The sequence below is a fragment of the Podarcis tiliguerta genome (assembly GCF_965153285.1).
Source record: "Podarcis tiliguerta genome assembly, chromosome: 7".
NCBI lineage: Eukaryota > Metazoa > Chordata > Lepidosauria > Squamata > Lacertidae > Podarcis > Podarcis tiliguerta.
In genome coordinates, this window is record NC_139540.1 from 37016498 (window position 1) to 37035871 (window position 19374).

General features: G+C 39.4%; 1 protein-coding gene across 29 annotated transcripts in view; it reads left to right on the forward strand.

Moving 5' to 3' along the window:
- PLAG1 (PLAG1 zinc finger) overlaps nt 1–18692 on the forward strand; it is a 37602-nt gene extending 18910 nt beyond the window's left edge. For 16 of the 29 annotated variants that reach the window (XM_083451210.1, XM_083451194.1, XM_083451205.1 and 13 more), the window contains 4 exons: nt 39–148; nt 6941–7044; nt 11376–11734; nt 12265–18692. In XM_083451210.1, the coding sequence (XP_083307336.1) occupies nt 11493–11734; nt 12265–13528 (1506 nt within the window). In that variant the 5' untranslated portion in view covers nt 39–148; nt 6941–7044; nt 11376–11492 and the 3' untranslated portion in view covers nt 13529–18692. Of the gene's footprint in view, nt 1–38; nt 149–6940; nt 7104–10166; nt 11735–12264 lie in introns of all 29 variants that reach the window. The other 13 variants (XM_083451193.1, XM_083451195.1, XM_083451192.1 and 10 more) reach the window with 8 other exon arrangements.
- Nucleotides 18693–19374: the final 682 nt, after the last annotated feature.

The following is a 19374-nucleotide window of genomic DNA, read 5'->3' on the forward strand; positions in this document are numbered from 1 at the left end:
TCAGCCCTCTGCGATGGAATTTTATTTTATTTTTAAAGGGCTAGACACGAGATGTGGATGTACAGCAGATCAAGAGTTCTGAGTTCCCACTTGCCTGTGAGCTGCTACATATCTAGGCAAGTGGTTATTTACATGTCTGGCTTGAAAGGTGGGTGAAGGTTTTTTTATTTTTTATGTGTTTGCTTTAACAAACTTTTATTACATATGTATTCCGGTATTCCTGAGGATGATTCCTTTATTCTTACAAAAATCTGGTCAGGTGTGTTTGACCGAAAAATGGGCATAATGTTTCTTTCTTTAAATGGACTACAGAACTGATTTAGGATTTGTATTCTGGTCTCCTTCATCCAAGCATAACGCATCATATCATGATGCCTTTTAGGGTCTCACCCACACCTCCATTTGTCCCCCAGGGAAACCCACAGTTTACCACTGAATCAGACCAAATTGCAATTGGGTTTCTGTGGATTGTTGTTTTTTCCAATTCAGCAGTCAAGAGTGTGTTTTCCAGGCGAAAGCTGGGGGGCAAACACACAGCCATTCAGACCCATGCCTAGAAAGCACAGGACCAGCAGAATAACACTCAGACCGGCCCCATTTTTTTTAGACACAGAACAAGTGGACGAGCTCTTACTTAGGTTGTATATTGACTTTTATTCACATTTATAATTATAGGTGCATTCCCACGTTTACAAGCAGGGATGGCTGATGCCTCCCAGAAGTGGGAATGCTATAAACCCTACCAGTCCTGTCTAACTACCCCTAACCACACCTTTACATGGATCTTTTTTAGTATTCTGCCACAGCTCTCCGAATTGAAGGTACCTCTTATCAGCCATAATATCTAAACCCACATGTTCAGAGACAGTATAACCCTCCACACTGGATGGTAGGGACACTTGCAGGTGTGAAATATAATCATATTCATGTCTTGATTGTGAACAGAAGCATCTGGCTGGTCACCATTGAAAACAAAGCTGCACTAGACTTCATCTGATCTAACAAGTCTGTTAATACTCTTATATGCCCAGTGTTGTGGGTTGTTTTGGAATATTTTGAACAGGAAAACTTTCTGGTTCTATAAACCTACTGGCATTTGATCCAGTCTGTTAAAAGCAAAACAAAAAACCGCTGCAGAAATACGCCTTAATAAATATGTCCCAAAAAAATTAAACTGAAATATATGATTAAGAAGCAACTTCAGTAATATACAGATGTCTCCCAACTTGCGCACAATCAGCATGTGTGCTCCTGCTGACACACGTGCGAAAAATGGCGATATAAAAGGGCAGGGCAGAATGGGTGAATCCCCACTTGTGTGCATCCCAGAACGGAACCCCCGTGTAAGTGGGGATTCCCTTGTACTTTAAAAGTTATATCCAAACAAAGTGCAAGAGTCATTGGGAGTGATGGAAATGATTATTTAGATATTAAATCACAACTTGATAGCATACACTTCATTTTACAATGTTATCATTTTGAGAGAGAGAAAAGGGCACTGTGTTTTTATCTTGATAACAAATGTGGGAGGAGCCTCACAAAACAGAGTTTTTCTTTTTCCTCTTCTCACTGTAGTTCCTTACTGTAGCTAGTTGGTAGAAGAGGAGACTCTTAATCTCAGGGTTGTGGGTTTGAACACCACATTGGTCAAAATTATAATAATAATAATAATAATTTATTATTTGTACTCCGCCCATCTGGCTGGGTTTCCCGAGCCACTCTGGGCGGCTTCCACAGAAACCAAAAATACAGTAAAATTATACATTAAAAACTTCCCTGAACAGGGCTGCCTTAAGATGTCTTCTGAATGTCAGGTAGTTGTTTATCGCTTTGACATCTGATGGGAGGGTGTTCCACAGGGCGGGCGCCACTACCAAGAAGGCCCTCTGCCTGGTTCCCTGTAGCTTTGCTTCTCGCAATGAGGGAACCGCCAGAAGGCCCTCGGTGCTGGATCTCAGCGTCCGGGCAGAACGATGGGGTTGGAGACGCACCTTCAGGTATACTGGGCCAAGGCCGTTTAGGGCTTTAAAGGTCAACACCATCACTTTGAATTGTGCTCGGAAACGTACTGGGAGCCAATGTAGGTCTTTCAAGACCGGTGTTATGTGGTCTTGGTGGCCGCCCCCTATCACCAGTCTAGTTGCCGCATTCTGGATTAGTTGTAGTTTCCAAGTCACCTTCAAAGGTAGCCCCACGTAGAACGCATTGCAGTAGTCCAAGCGGGAGATAACTAGAGCATGCACCACTCTGGCAAGACAGTCCGCGGGCAGGTAGGGTCTCAGCCTGCGTACCAGGTGGAGTTGGTAGACAGCTGCCCTGGATACAGAAATGACCTGCGCCTCCATGGACAGCTGTGAGTCCAAAATGACTCCCAGGCTGTGCACATGGTCCTTCAGGGGCACAGTTACCCCATTCAGGACCAGGGAGTCCTCCATACCAGCCTGCCCCCTGTTCCCCAAAAACAGTACTTCTGTCTTGTCAGGATTCAACCTCATTCCATTAGCCGCCATCCATCCTCCAACCGCCTCCAGGCACTCACACAGGACCTTCACCGCCTTCACTGGTTCTGATTTGAAAGAGAGGTAGAGCTGGGTATCATCTGCGTATTCATAAATCATAAATCATAAAATCATAGAGTTGGAAGAGACCACAAGGGCCATCGAGTCCAACCCCCTGCCAAGCAGGAAACACCATCAGAGCACTCCTGGACACCCAGTCCAAACCCCCTGATGATCTCTCCCAGCGGCTTCATATAGATGTTAAAAAGCATGGGGGAGAGGACGGAACCCTGAGGCACCCCACAAGTGAGGGTCCAGGGCTCTGAACACTCATCCCCCACCACCACTTTCTGAACACGGCCCAGGAGGAAGGAGCGAAACCACTGTATAACAGTGCCCCCAGCTCCCAGCCCCTCTAGACGGTCCAGAAGGAAGTTATGGTCGATTGTATCAAAGGCCGCTGAGAGATCCAGCAGAACTAGGAAACAGCTCTCACCTTTGTCCCTAGCTCGCCGGAGATCATCAACCAGCGCGACCAAGGCAGTTTCAGTCCCATGATGAGGCCTGAATCCCGATTGGAAGGGATCCAAATGGTCCACTTCTTCCAGGCGTGCCTGGAGTTGTTCAGCAACCACTCGCTCAATCACCTTGCCCAAGAATGGAAGATTTGAGACTGGGCAATAGTTGGCCATACTGGCCGGGTCTAAAGATGGTTTTTTAAGAAGTGGTTTAATGACCGCCTCTTTCAGCGGATCTGGGAATGTTCCCTCACAGAGGGAAGCATTCACCACCCCGCAGAGCCCATCGCCCAGCCCTTCCCGGCTTGCTTTTATTAGCCAGGATGGGCAATGATCAAGGAGACAGGTGGTTGGTTTCACTCGTCCAAGCAGCCTGTCCACATCCTCGGGGGTAACGGATTGAAATTGATTCCATGCAACTTGACCAGACAGGGCTCCAGCACTCTCCCGCCCCAGCCCTGCTCCCACGGTGGTGTCTAGCTCCTTCCGAATATGAGTGATTTTATCTGCAAAAAACTTTGCAAAATCGTTGCAGGAGATCTTGGGGTCTTTGCAAGGCCCCGGTGGTAAAGGTGGTTCCGTATAATTGCGGACCACCTGAAAGAGTCTCCTGCTACTATTTTCTGCAGATGCAATAGAGGCGGTGAAGAAAGTCTTCTTCGCCATCGCTATCGCCACTTGGTAGGCTCGACGTTGAGCTCTAACCTGTGTCCAGTCAGGTTCAGAAAGAGTTTTCTGCCACTGACGCTCTAGCCGTCTCAGCGATTGTTTCATCGCCCTCAGCTCCGAAGAAAACCACGGGGCTGTCCGGGCTCCATGCAATCGGAGAGGATGCTTCGGAGCCAGACAGTTGATAGCCCTGGTTAACTCCGCATTCCAGTGGGCCACCAGGGAATCAGCTGAAAGGCCATCAACATGGGATAACGCATCCCCTACCACTCTCTGGAAACCATTTGGATCCATTAAGTGGCGGGGGCGGACCATCCGAATTGGTCCCACCTCCCTGCAGAGGGGAAGCGTCGTGGAGAAGTCCAGTTGCACCAGGAAGTGATCTGACCATGGCACTTTTTCGTTTCACTTTTACTTAGTGTCAGATCACCCACATCACTAGAGATGAACACCAGGTCTAAGGCATGTCCATGACTATGAGTTGGGCCAAACGTATTCAGGGACAGCCCCATGGAGGCCATGCTTTCCACGAAGTCCCGAGCGGCCCCTTGTAAGGTCGTGTCTGCATGGATGTTAAAATCCCCTAGGACATCCAAACTAGGTGTCTCCAGGAGAACATCCGCCACAACCTGAAGCAGCTCGGACAGGGAATCCTTGGCGCAGCGGGGAGGTCGGTACACCAAAAGGAATCCTGTACTGCCCCTATTGCCCAACTTCCAGAACATGCACTCAGAAAACTGGGTCTTCCCAGTAGGACGCCTGATGCAAGCTAGTGACTTCCTAAAAATCACTGCAACCCTCCCTCCCCGCCCACATGACCTGGGTTACTGTGTGTAAGAGAAACCTGGTGGGCAAGCAGCGGCAAGGGCAGGCCCATCTGCTTCCTCCAACCAGGTCTCTGTCACAAAAGATTCCTGCATTGCAAGGAGTTGGACTAAATGACCACAGTCCCTTCTAACTCTATAATTCTATGATTCTCTGAAAAGCCTGTCCAGAGGACTGGGATGTCTCCTGAATAGTAGCTTCAGTGAGATTGCTTTTTGCAGTCTGTGCTGGTGCCTGATAGTAGTACTACACCTGCAAAAATCTTTTAAAAAATCAAGACTTTTATCACAGACACACGTGTTGATGACCTTTCGCCATTATCTCAATGTTGGCTTTGATGCATTGTGGGGAAACCCAACCAGATGGGCAGGGTATAAATATGTAAATTATTATTATTATCATCATTATTATTAAGCACACTAAATACGTGCAATGTATTAACAATAATACATTGCTAACTTGAACATATAAATTGTATTTGATGTGTGAAACTTTTTTTTTGTAAATAATTAATAAAAATGTACTGGAATAAGTATTACCTTTTGGTCTTCATGTGTTCACCCTAATTAAACAATTTTGATATGAAACCAATTAGAATAGGAACATCTGTCTGAATGGAAGTGTTCGCTTTGATAGGTGCTGTTTTCATTCTATTTTAAGTTGTGGGAAGAGAGAATACTCTCTAATATTGTGCATAACTTATTCTTGAGTCAATCATACACAATATCAATGCATAAATGTTGAACAGTATCTCTTTTGTATAAAGTAAACAACAATAGTGAATTCAACAGTAACTCTATATTTTTGATTTGTTTTCTTGATTGTATTCCAAAATTTTCTAGCCCATCCCCAGTGGAAATAAATAAGTTATTTCTTTTAGTACTTCTAACATTTCCCAGGCATTGTCTGCTCTGTTTTGTGTTACTTCCTATTAAAACTGTTTAGATTGCATGTTACAGTTTTATATTTTATGATTGCATCTATGGTGGGATGACCATTTTTGGTGAGAGTCTGAGGTGGGGTTGTCAAACAAACCATGGTTAGGTGAGGCTGCAGGATTTAGACATAATGACAACCCATAGTTAAAAACACATCATGATTCATATGCCAACAACCAACCATGGCTTTACATCATGATTTCTTGTCTGGAAACAAACCATAGTTAGTCTGCTGGGCATTCTTCGGATGGTTGAACAAATCACACTTTGCCTATATAAACCATGGCTTAGTGTTATGTGTGAATAGGCCTTTGAAACTAATACAGTAATCTTTTCATTTTAAAGCTAATCTTTGTCCAACACATCAAAAGTTACATTGTTTGTCTTGTGAATTTGTTCTCTCTAATGTAAATGGATTGAGAAATTGTTTTGTTTGTATTATTATTGCTACAGTTTATTAGCAGCCCTTCACCCAAAGTCCCAGGGCAGGTTACAACAATTAAAAACAGTATTAAAACAGTTTAACACTACTTAAAATTAAAGAAATAAGGCGGATCCTTAATTTTTTTAAAAAGAATTTGAATTTGATCCATATTGTAATTCATACTTGCAGATGAGGGAGCAAGTTATGTATAAGTGCGTGTAATGGTTGCCCATCATCCCGTTTCATAACTGGAAGCCCCACTTCAGGGACATGTATGATTGGTGAAGAGACAGGATGGGGGAAGAGTGCTTAACCATTCTTCTAACTGATTCAAATCAAATGCATGCATGCACCCACACCTCAAAGTGGAACTCAAACACATGTACTCTCATCTTTGGAGTTATTTGGTTTATGGTATTGCTGTTGCTTATGGAATTACTACCTTTTGCAATTCACCATTAACAGTTACGTGCATTAAATTAAAAAGTAATGGTAAGCTGGTATGCATTGACCATTGTAAAGCATGTTGATTCCATATGCAAAGGACTGGAAACAAGTGAGTGAATCAAGGGGAAGGAGCAGAACAGGGAATGAGGACGCAAACAAGAAGAGTAGTGAAGATTGATTACATCTGACTTATCATCCCTCTTGGTTCTCATGTAATGGCAGTGTCTCACAGAACGTTCTTCCTCTGGGCACATTCAGTTACTTGGATCCTATGTGCAGAACTGCTCCTGGTGCTGTTAGTCTGCTGAAGACTAGAAGATTGCATGCAGCCAGAAAGAGGAGTGTACTGTTGGGCAACACTGTTGTTTTAGCACCAAGGGTGGGAGAAGACTATATTAGCTTTCTAGCTTATCTCCTCTTCTGACTTGCTGTCTTCTAGTCCTGTCTAGAGACAAGATATGTTGTTCTTTGCATGCAGAAAATCTGGATCATGATTACTGTTAATTATTGTTATATAACATAAAAAGTATGAGCACAGGCTATTTTTCTTTCCCATTGCAATCTAGTTTTCTGAAGTCAACCTCTTCACTAATGTCTAGCCCCTTCTGCTTTGTTTTTCAGATCAGCAAAAATGGGAAGCACTGGATTCTGGTTTGCTCCTAGACATGTCAGTGGAACTGGTTAAGACCAAAATCTGAAGGTTTTTCTTCGTTATCCATCACCAGGTGTGCACTGAACAGAGGCTACCATAAATCTGTTTTGAGTATGAACACCTTTTAAAATGGTACAAAATATATAAAAGTATTGTTTTTTAACGTAGATTTTAAATGGTTTCTAGTAACTGTATCATCCATCCTATAGTTGTGAAAGAACAAATATGAATAAGTAATAATATACTGAAGCTGAAAATAGGCATTGTGACTCAAAAATTTTTCAGCTGGTCTTTGAGAAGTGTAATATTTGAACATTAATGTTAAAATCCTGTCTGCATTGCTCAGCCTGTACATCCACAATTGAATTAGCTTATCTAGATAGCTAGAAATAATAAGCCAGTGAGTGGTTTAATCAGAAATTTATTCCAGGACTAGCATAACCAAATTTAAATGGCTGGGCTCCAGAGGACCATATGCAATGTTCTACGTGTGCACTAGGGCTTTACTGATCCTCCCTTTCTACTGAAGCTCCTTGCGTACATCCCTCTCCTTTCCCTCTCTCTCCTCCCAGCTGCTTCTAACGGTTAGGGCACACTCTGGAGAGAATTCAGTGAGCACAAGGGGTGCAGTTGTAAGGGAAGATCAACTTCCCCACCCCGGTACGCTTGGAAGTGCTTTACATGCATGCACATGCCTCTTTGGATCCTGCCTGCTGAAGCTGTTTTTATATGAGGACATAGCTGCACTTAATTTATTAGCATTTGCATCATCGTAATGAATTCAGTGGTTAGATTCCAGAGCAATAAAGATCTTTCGTATTCAGCACATAGTTTCAACTCCTTCAATTAAATGTTCTTGAGGCCTTAGCTAGATGTAGTAGCAGTAGAGTTGAGCAAACATGGGTCTGCAGTGCAACTCTAAAGCACAGTATATTTAAAGTGAAAGAGAGGTGGTGAAAGAGGATTGCTGAACTCATTGTCCCTAGGTTTTGTGCCCCACAATCCATTACATGTAGCTGAACTCATAGACCAATATGAAACGTGGCTAGGGGGACTGGTTTTGGTCGCCAAAAATAAGAACAAAAACCTGTTGCTGGGGCAAGGGCTCAGCATTTTTCGTACTGTTTTTCCTCTTTCAGTCATACCCCTCCTGCTGTACAGCTGGACACACAACTACCTGTGGTCCACGGTGCAGATGATTGTGCTATATGTAGGGTCTTGAGATAGTCTCACCCATTTCTTTTTTAAGTATAGCAATTACACACACATGCACAAACATATATGGTTGAGCCTACTCAAAACTTCCTGACAGCAAAAGGCAGTAGTTCTAGTTCTTTTCCAAGGTACTTCTAAGGCCTTACAATTTGTTCAATGTCATTACTGTATTGAGACAAATCCTTGAAAATCTTACCACTAAACCTATGTGGGTAGATAAAATTGCAGTTCACTATAGATGTAGCTTCTTTTATAGGGCTTGAAGATGCCATAAGGCTACGGAATTGTGATGAAGCAGTAATCACCATGAGATGTTATGCTTTCTTTCCGAATTCATTAAGTATTTCCATAAACACTTCTTGTAGTTTATTATTTTTTTGTGCTCACTTAGGTTTTGCAGTTCATTCACTTAATACTTTTATAGGGACACACAACTGAATTTTGGGAATGCATGTTCTGCTTCCCAGTTCCTACTTAATCATATTTTCTTAATTAAACATTATTGGTACCAATAAGGAAAGGTTAGAAAGATGGCAGGCAAATAATTAAATGTGCTTTATTTTTCATTTGTAGTTTGACTTGCACTTGTTTGCTTTTGTTGCTAATTAAGGGACACAACAATTGGTCACTGGAACAGCTTCAGTTCCTTTTCACTTAGGACGTCCTCAGAGTATCAGTATCTGGCACAACAAATAGGGGTATGTTATTCAATTTGTTGTGGCAGATGCTTTAAAATGTACCATTTTATCAAAAAATGTAGACCCAACCCCACCCCCAGATAGTGTGTCAGTTGTGAGTTTCATAGTTGCCTTTTCCTCTCTGCTGTTAAAAAGCTCTTAGAACTATTTTGGGCTTTCCCAGTGGCCTAACCATGAGTGGAGGAGAGATCAGCAGTTCCCCAAGAACTTGAACCCTGAGGTTTGAGGCTTCTCCGGTGGGTCTGGCTCCCACTATCAGTTTTGGGCTAACTATTATTGGTGTTGCAACTGCATCAACATATTCAATAGCCACTTTATAAAAAATGGTCTTAACTATGGTTATAAACTGTGGTTGATACTAAGTGTGCTTAATGAAATTGCTGATGCAGGCATAAAATCAATCTTAGCAAGCCCTAAATATCAGAGGCTAGGGATGCTCACTCGGAAGGACAGGGGCACACAAATTTTTATTCTGGTCCTGACTATACAGCCATGATGAGGCTGCTGTACAATAGGGGCATTCAAATGAACACCACCACTTCTATGACTTCCAGAAAGGCTTTTCATGAAGGACAGGTGGCTGCAAGGGGGTGGAAGGGACAGGAAACTTGCTGTCTGCAAACTTCCTTATGTTAAAGTGTAGTGGTAGCCAAGCCTAAAAATCTAGAATTTAATGTCTGTAGAGGGTTGCTTCCCAAATAACCAGCTGAATCTGCTACTACCAGGTTTTAGCATCCTGGAGATAATTATTACTTTTCCCAAAGGGAGGTATTTTTTTCTTATATCATTTATCTAGTTCATTTAGAAAGAAATTGGCACAAGTTATGAATAGCAAAATCTTTTTCTTTTTACAATGTGAAGTGCAGAAATCAATAAAACAATAAAAAACATGCTAGGCTAATCTATACATTTTGCCATTCCCTGTCCCCCAAGAAGTAGGCTTAGTTTTTTATCCACTGATGGATGTTTTTAAAACAACGTCAGGTTTTTCAAAAGTTGATATACAGATAAAATATTTGGATGGTAACTAGGTGCTCATTAGAATACATGGTTTGTTTGAAAGCACCAAAGATTTTACGGACAATCGTTCAGTTAGGCGGAATTGGCCTAGTTTGCATATCACTGTAAGCCAAGCTGTGGCTTATTGCAACTGCATGAACATGTTGGCTGCAGAAGAGAGCCTGGCTCTTCCCCCAACCTTTTAGCACAGAGCAGTGCAACAGCTAAGTCAAGGTTCGGCTTAGTGTGTCTTCTGAACCTGGGATTTGTCCTTTGGTTACAGATCGTGGTTGAGGAGACATCATGATCTTGGGTTGGGATGCCACTCCATACTGCTAAAAGGCCTGGGGAAGATCAAAGCAGGTGTGAGCTTCTCTCCAGGAGCCGTCACATTCACTTGGTTTCAGTAAGCCATAGTTTGCTTTACCATGACATGCAAACTACACCACTGAGTGAATCTTATTACGGTACCTTCTATGCTTGTGCTTGTCTTTCCTCATAAACCTTTAGTATCTGTCAGTTGCATATCTAGCCTCCAATCTGTTTCCTTAATAGCTTCTTGGGCCTTGCTATCTATGATCTCAGCTTAGTTTTAATATTTGAAAAACAGTACTGTTAGGAATAGAGGATTGCAGAGTGCTCATGGTTACTAAAAGCAAGGATTAGATAACTCTTGTAGATGTTGACATACTTGTGCCCATATAATTCCTGAGCACTAAATCACCACAGCTTGGCTGTCAGTCAGATCCTTATGTAGCTAATATTAGGGTCTTCTACACATGATGAACAATTCCATGGTACACACCATTCAGGACTATAGCACTTTGGAATGCAATTTGAGGATTTGCATGATTGAATACACTTATTATTATTTATTATCATCTTCTTCTTCATCATCATATTTTGAAGTCTCTGTGCATAAATAACTATAAGGTCAGAAGATGCTGAGTTAGATTAGACATTATAGTTATCTATTCACAGGGACTTTTCCTTGGCATTTTGTATTTCACAGGCAATAAAAAAAAATATGTAAGGCTATTCAAACTTGCATTTCCCCCAAAGTTATGTAGTAGTATAGTCATGAGAGTGCTGTATCATGTACCATTATTTTTAGTCCAGTTTACTTAAGACTTTTGAATTGTGCTATTTTTTCTTCAGTAGGTGCACTCACTTAGCCATATCACTTTGATTTGATACAAGATAAGAAACTGTTTTCTGCAGAAATATAGGAACAGTTGCTTTTATTTAAGGCTACAACATTGCCTCAAGAGCCTCAAAAGAATGGCAAGATGTAGTTTCAGCACATATGTGGTTCTGTCCATCCTGAGCAGTGAATTATGAGCTGTGATAAATAGCTTAAATGAGCCTACATATATTACATTAGACCAGCTGAACCTAATTTTATATAAGCTTTATTCAAAAACATCACATAGCAAGTAAACTTCAAAATTAAGTGTAGTTACAAATAGTTGTTTCTTATTTTTTTTTCCAGTCCCCTTTTGCTTTCTTTAACGACCACATGAAACTTGAGAAGCCATCTAAAGCTAAATCATTTAGTGGAGTTGGGCAATTCCCAAGTGTCCAACAAGAAGGCCTGGTTTAGGCTGCGATGGCCACTGTCATTCCTGGTGATTTGTCAGAAGTAAGAGATACCCAGAAAGTCCCTTCAGGGAAACGTAAGCGTGGTGAATCCAAACCAAGAAAAAACTTTCCTTGCCAACTGTGTGACAAGGCCTTTAACAGTGTTGAGAAATTAAAGGTTCACTCATACTCTCACACAGGAGAGAGGCCCTACAAGTGCACACAACAAGACTGCACCAAGGCCTTTGTTTCTAAGTACAAATTACTAAGGTATTAAACTCTATTTATTTTTCAGATTATATTATCATTTGTTGGCCATTTTAAGCTTTGTAAACGTATATATCTGTGTACACTTCAGCTGATTTGCAGGGAGGAAATGTTAGTTAATTTAGACATCAGATTGTAGAAGTATAAACTATAGTGCATAGTTTTACAAGCTAATATCTTTCAGTCTTTGTGTGTGTTTTCAAAGAGGAGTTTAAAGCTTTTTTCAGTTGTATAAACATGTTGCAAAGAAGTGTATGAATTGAGCGTTTTTGCTATGGGCATAATTGAAATATTCATATATAATGAAATATTTTATTAAAATAACTTAAACATCAAACTAAAATGTCAATTGAAATGAAATTGCTTGTAATGTGTGATTTGGTATATTTAAGTATGACATTTAATGTCTATAGTGACATGTCTTCTGCAAAATATTTTTTTGAAAAAAATAGTTTAGTATTTAGCTGCCATTAAATGAACACGTGTACTTTTTGATCAAAATAATTACTTACAGAATATATCTGTGTTTCAAGGCATATGGCTACTCATTCTCCTGAGAAAACCCACAAGTGTAATTATTGTGAGAAAATGTTTCATCGAAAAGATCACCTAAAGAATCACCTACATACACATAATCCCAATAAAGAGGCCTTTAAGTGTGAAGAATGTGGAAAGAACTACAACACGAAGCTTGGGTTTAAGCGTCACCTGGCTTTGCATGCTGCAACAAGTGGTGACCTCACCTGTAAAGTATGTTTGCAGACATTTGAAAGCACAGGGGTGTTGCTGGAGCACCTAAAAACTCATGCAGGCAAATCATCAGGTGGAGTGAAGGAGAAAAAGCACCAGTGTGAACATTGTGATCGTCGGTTTTACACCCGAAAGGATGTCCGAAGACACATGGTAGTGCACACTGGAAGAAAGGACTTCCTCTGTCAGTATTGCGCACAGAGATTTGGCCGGAAGGATCACCTAACACGACATATGAAGAAAAGTCACAACCAAGAACTTCTGAAGGTCAAAACGGAGCCAATGGATCTACTAGACCCATTTCCTTGCAATGTTTCTGTGCCTATAAAGGACGAGTTACTTCCAGTGATGTCTTTATCTTCCAGTGAACTGACATCAAAGCCATTTACAAACACTTTGCAATTAAATCTCTACAATACTCAGATTCAGTCCATGCAGAGCTCAACATCTGCACACCAAATGGTTGCCACATCATTACCTTTAGGAATGCCTTGTCCAATAGATATGGAATCTGTCCATCCTTCTCACCAGCTCTCTCTAAAATATCCACTCAGTTCTACCTCATATACAGTTTCTATGACTGATAAAGAGCAGCCATTGAAAGGGGAAATTGAAAGTTACTTAATGGAACTGCAAAGTGGTATGCCTTCTTCATCCCAAGATTCTCAAGCATCTTCATCTAAATTAGGGTTGGATCCTCAAGTAGGGCCACTAGATGATGGATCTGGGGATGTTTCCCTTTCGAAAAGTTCAGTTTCTATTAGTGAACCTCTAAGCACCCCATCACTGGACTTCTCTCAGTTATTCAATTTTATACCTGTAAATGGACCTCCTTTTAATCCTTCTGTTTCTGTAGGAAATCTTGGAATGGGTTACACGCAAGAGGAAGCACATTCATCTATGACGCAGCTTCCTCCACAGGCACAAGATCCACATGACCCTGGTAATGGTATAGGTCTTGGGTCTTTGCATTCATTATCAGCAGCTTTCACAAGCAGTTTAAACACAACCACAACCTTACCACGTTTTCATCAAGCTTTCCAATAGGGTGAAAAATTGCCTTGTGACAGGTTTATTTGTAGAAATGCCTTAGATTACTTTTATTAATGTAGTGCCTACTATGTCATTTGTAAATCTACTTTTGTACAGTACCAATCTCATTAAGCCAGTATGAAATTCAAATTAACTTTTAAAATATTTTGAATGTGTTCATTCACAGTTGTTTACTCTGTGTGTTTTTTTAAGTCTCTGTATTCTCACTGCCAATAGACCCACACTTAAAAAAGGAAAAGGAAACCATTCCCACTAAAAGTTATGTATCCCTTGTTTAAAATTTCATTAAGATCTGATAATTCACTTTGTCAATGGAATTGTGGCTATTTTGATACTTTCAAGACTAGGAACAAAACATTACTGTTAATACAGATGTCTGTGAAAAATTCAGAATATTTTTGCCTTGTTCATGAACTAAAAATCATGATTTATAAATAAGGAAATGTGTTACTCTTGTATGAGAAAGTTTTTATGTGTAGTCTTCTTCAAAGGTCTGAAGGACCTACCACTTACGCTTAACTTCACAAGAATAGAGAGGAAGAAACCTCTCACTTAAGTGCAATTACAAAGTATTATAATTTGGTAAGAAAGGTATGCCTGATTGGGAAGTTTTAAGAGACAAAATGTAAGAGCTGACCTTCAAATAAAAATATTGGGTGGAATTCAACTAAGTTTTTACTCAGGGTAGACTCTTTGGAATTATAGAACATGATTAAGTTAGGTCTATTAATTTCAGTAGGACTATTCTGAGTCAAACATGGTTGAATACTGCTCACTGGGTATCCAGTGAGTATCCTAAGTATCCAATGATTTGTGCTCACTCACTGATGAAAGAAATCCATCAGCAGAATGGAGGAGGGAGGCATCTGTGGCAGTTTCCCTTCTCCCCTGAACTCCCCTGCACCTCCCACCATCTGTGCCAGACCCTCCGGACCAGATTTACAGCAACCATTGTGGGGCAGGGAAGCTGCACTGGAACGAGGAATTGCTAACAAGTGCCTTCTTCCAGTTCTGCTTACTAATTCCTTCAGTAAGTAAGCAGAAAGCATCAAATAAAATCCATTTTAACGTTACCTTTTCCATAATCTTTTTTAGCAGTCTCATCAGAAAGATGGGGTGAAGTCAAGACAGAAAGTTTTTTATATGATGTCAATTTGATGTTTAGTTTGCAGTCAAAAAATGAATGTAAACTGGCAAATGCATTTTTCCATATTATCATTGGAGCGGATCTCTTGAGTTATATTTCATGGTGTGTAATGTCACCCTAAGTAACAACGCAGATGGTAATCACACTTACCACGCCTGGGTATTTGGCTAGTGATTTTTCTCACTGCCAATAATTAATAACAGGACTCTTAGGAGTGAAGTAAAAGCATATTGCTTATGCCACTTTTACCTAATATAAAAGGGTGTTTGGGAAAACTAACAACAAAATGGCTACTCATTCTGTATGTCAAAGTGCTGTTGCTTTTCAAAATGCCCTCTTATATTCCCTACCCCAATAACCAAAAGAGGGAAAAACTGTGATATATAAATGCAAAATGTAGTTTTGCTGTAACTTGGTAACATTATATTCCTTGGCATAATTATCTCCAATCATTTGTGTAAACGAATACAAGGTTTTAAGTGGTTGACCTAAATATACTTCACAGAAACAAAAGTTGCTCCCATTAAGGAGCTTTGGCTCCCAATATTTGTATCATTAGTTCCTACTTTTTTATCGTAGGAACAATATGCAGGTGTGATTTTACTATTTTATACTGATGTATTTAAATTTTATTACTGAACGGTAACTTTTTATAAATGTTTATGTTCCAAAGGCATTAAAAAGGGGTGTATTAATAAGGAAAATACAGTTTCAAAATTCTGCAAGCTGCTCCAATATGCTGGGAGAAGACTTTCTCAAAGTAGACTTTAGCTCTGCTGCATGATTGCTTCCTTTAGTTTCTATGAAACAGGTTGCTTAAATACAGCTTTAGTGGAATGACTTGTTCAATATTGCTTTCCAGCCTTTTAGCACCATCATTTTAAGGGAGGGGAGAGGAACACATCAGAAGAAAATTGGAAATATTACAAACTTACTTTATGTCCAAATGACAAAGCAAATAGAAAATTGTTTAATTGTGATTATGATTAGTAGTAGTAGTAGAAAAGACGGAAATACTATCTCTTGAAAGGAGTCATGTCCTATGAGAAAAGTATACCTCCTTCCATGCTGTTTTGGTAGATGTTGAAGGAATTCAACACCTTTCAGAATCGGTACCTGAGGGACTGGCCTTCTCTGTCCCATTTTTTTCACACACTCAGTAGTTTTGTGTGTTACTGGGGACACACCAGCAGGTGACTATTTGAAAAAGCTGTTCGCCCATTTCAGAAGTGAGTTGAACTAGTTTTAACCTTTCATTTTCTAATAGAGGCTTACCACTACATTGCTTATGGTGTTTGACAGGGATGGTATGTACAAAGCATGTCACGACAATATTATCTGTTTTCAGTGTTAGTTGCTGGTTAACTTGGTTTTTTTAAAAAATAAAAAACTAGTTTTTCCAGTACTCCTTAATACATATGAAGGCTCCATGTTGTTACGGCAGTTCCCTCAGGTTGTAAGATGGTTTTAATTAGAGACACAGGTGCACTTCAAATTATAGTAGTAGGGACCTCTGACAAGATATTGAACCTCATTCAGTTAGTACTTCAGCAGATGGCTACACCTTGTGTTTCTGTCACTGAAGTAAGGTGTGGGAGTATATGGAAGCAGAATGACAGCGTAGGCAATATTTACACGTTAGTGCTTTATGACTATCATTTAGGCAAAGTCATTATTGGCAACTTAAAACTGTCAATGTTAAAGCCTATTTTGTAGTTACCAGGTTAATTCTTAAGAGTGGAGTGTGGTGTGTGCTGGCTGATCATGCACCACACTTTGTGCAACTCCTAAACTTCTGCTATGGATTTTTAAAAAATATTATATATATAATTTGCTTGTGTTTATTAGTAGTGAATTGTGGAATAGAGTGATTTATTCATTTGGCAGTAGAGGTTTTCAAAAACCATATACTGACTAAAAACATGAGCCAGACCTGATTGCTTTATTAAGCTAATAATGAATGTTAAGAGTACATATTTTCAGGATTTTTGCCTAGTGAGCTCTATGTATTGTAGGCTGTTTTTGTTGTTGTTTTTTAACTAAAGCTCGATCAACTTCTGTGTTACACATAATACAAGATATAGCACTTTCAAAAAGAAAACCTAAATCTTATAAAAGAGAATTTCTTACAGGTTATGCTTTCTATTATTAAAAAAAACTTTTATTATAATTTTTCAAGTGCCATTAGATGACATACGTGGGCCTTTTGGTATAATGCTTGGGTACAGAATGGTAAACATTGTAACTTTTAACAGGTACATCTTAAAAGTGTTTTTGTATCAATTTGCTATATTGCACAAAACCAGTGTGTCTTTTTAAAGGGTTTTACAGTGGATTCCTAGGTTTACATATTTCTACTGCAGTCTTCTACTGCCATTTCATACCAGTCCAAAAATTGAATAGTCAACAATAGTTAAGTGTATACTCTGAAATCTTAGAGGTTGCAGTCATGTGCCCACTAATGCTAAGTAAGTCCCATACATTTCAGTGGGAATTACATGTGTGAAATTAGGCACAGGAGCACAGCCTTATAGCTCAATCCTATGTGTATTTTACTCAGAAGACCCACTGAATTCAATGGAATTTACTTCCAAGTAAGTGCGTGTAGGATTGTAACCTTCAGAACATTTAAGATGCAGTATTGGAAAGATATGTCCTACCATAGCTACGCTGCTGCTGGAATTCAACATAGGGTTGATCCTGTGCCTTTTAGTATAAAGAGAAGACTTAAGCTCTTAATTATTTGTCTCATACACTGGTTTAGCAGCTTAAAATAACGTGCCTCTTAGTAATAAAGTCTATACATTGTTTGCTATGAAGTATGCCATGTAGGTTCAGCTGCCTATCTGCATTCTGTCATATTACAATGAAAACAGCCACTTATTTGATACTATAGAGGAAGACAATTTAAAGTGATGTCACAGTAATAAAAAAAGAGTGTTTATAGTCCCCTAACTCTTAAAGGGGTGGTCATGTGCTGGAAGGCCATGGTTTTTTTTGTATGTATTTAACCCTAAAATTGACACAGAACTATTGCTAACTGCATGCAAACACTTTTCAGTATAAGCTTCAGTGGTACAGTTGAACCAGAATGAATGTTTATTTTCTCAGAAACACTCATGCAAATATATTATAGTGGATCATGCTGCTAATATAACTTGGGATACAACTCCTCTCATGGTGCTACAGACCTCCCTGTCTCATTCAGACTGATGTATTTTTATCCATAGAGAAAGGCCTATACTAGATTTATAGATGTATGATATATTTTTATACTGTGACTTAATTTGTCATTAATGAATTTTGTACACCACCATGTATTCATATGCACTTGCAAAAGGAGAAACTTGGACATGTAAATTTGTACCCAAATGAACCTATTCTCAAAACTAGAAGATGATAGATGAAATGGGGGGCTTTTGATATGGTGTGAAGTGAAGAACATACTTGTTTTTAAGAGCCCTTTGAATATTAACAAACTGGGGGGAAATATAAAAAGAATGACACCTGAACCTGACTTGGATTGCTGAAACTTATATTTTTAGATAGTGAGAAATGTTTGGACTTGTGTGCTAAAATGTTTAATGATACAGATTTTGAGTCAAAATAGAAAAATGCATTCCAGACTGAATTTGTGTATTTCATTTAAAATTACTATCCTGTGATATGGGAAATTGAGTTGCTTATCATGTATATGTACTTTAAAATGTATTCACAAACTACTGTTGTATTTGTATAAAATATAGACAAAAGATTGCATATATATTTTTGTGTATAAGCTCTGTAAAATAGCTATCACATTATGAAGCTGCAGCAGAAATTCATTTTAGACATTCATATCCAAAGAAACAGACTATTTATTGTCCACATACCCTGATAAAAATATAACTTGCTGCTATTAAACAATAGTGCTGCAGCTTCTTGTGGCCTACAGTGTTATGTTTGCTGTACAAAAATATGTGAACTCCACAAAATATCAATAAAACAGAATGGTTTTAGTTATGTACAAAATATGCCTGGAATTAAGTATGATGGTGTGTTTGTGTGCGTGATTATGCAAAAGGCTGTGAACTTAACATATTCCAACAACCTTTCTTATTTGCAGATAGTAAATTGACAGCTAATGGAAGATTATGGGTACCCTCAGTTCAAAATGTGGTTATATTACAAGTCTCAAAAATGTCTCTGGCAAAGTAGTGACATCATTCCAAATTTAGGCAGTATCAAGATTTTGTGTCTGGAGCTGACAGGTTTATCTGAACCATTTTCACCATTTTTTAATTCATCATAAGTCATTGGTTAAAATTACTGTTGCTTTAAGTAATTCTTTATAGTATGAGTAACTAAACTGTGGCCCTCTCAGATGTTGTTATACTACAACTTCCATAATCCCTGACCATTGGCCTTGATGACTGAGGTTGATGAGAATTGAGTCCAAAAAATCTGGAGGGTTGCAAATTAGTCACCCACATACTTTACAGCATTAGAATTATGCTACAAAACATTACCCTTTTAAATATAGATTATGAATCATTTTATAGCAATGGAACTAGGCTGTGCATAGTAATCTTCAAAGCCATAACAGCAGTGTAGCTCATAGGTTTCCTTGGGTGACAAAGTCACAGCTGCCTTCCTCTCTTTCCTGAGTGCATTGCCAGAAATGCTTCCTAAACACAGGTTTTCTATATAGTGC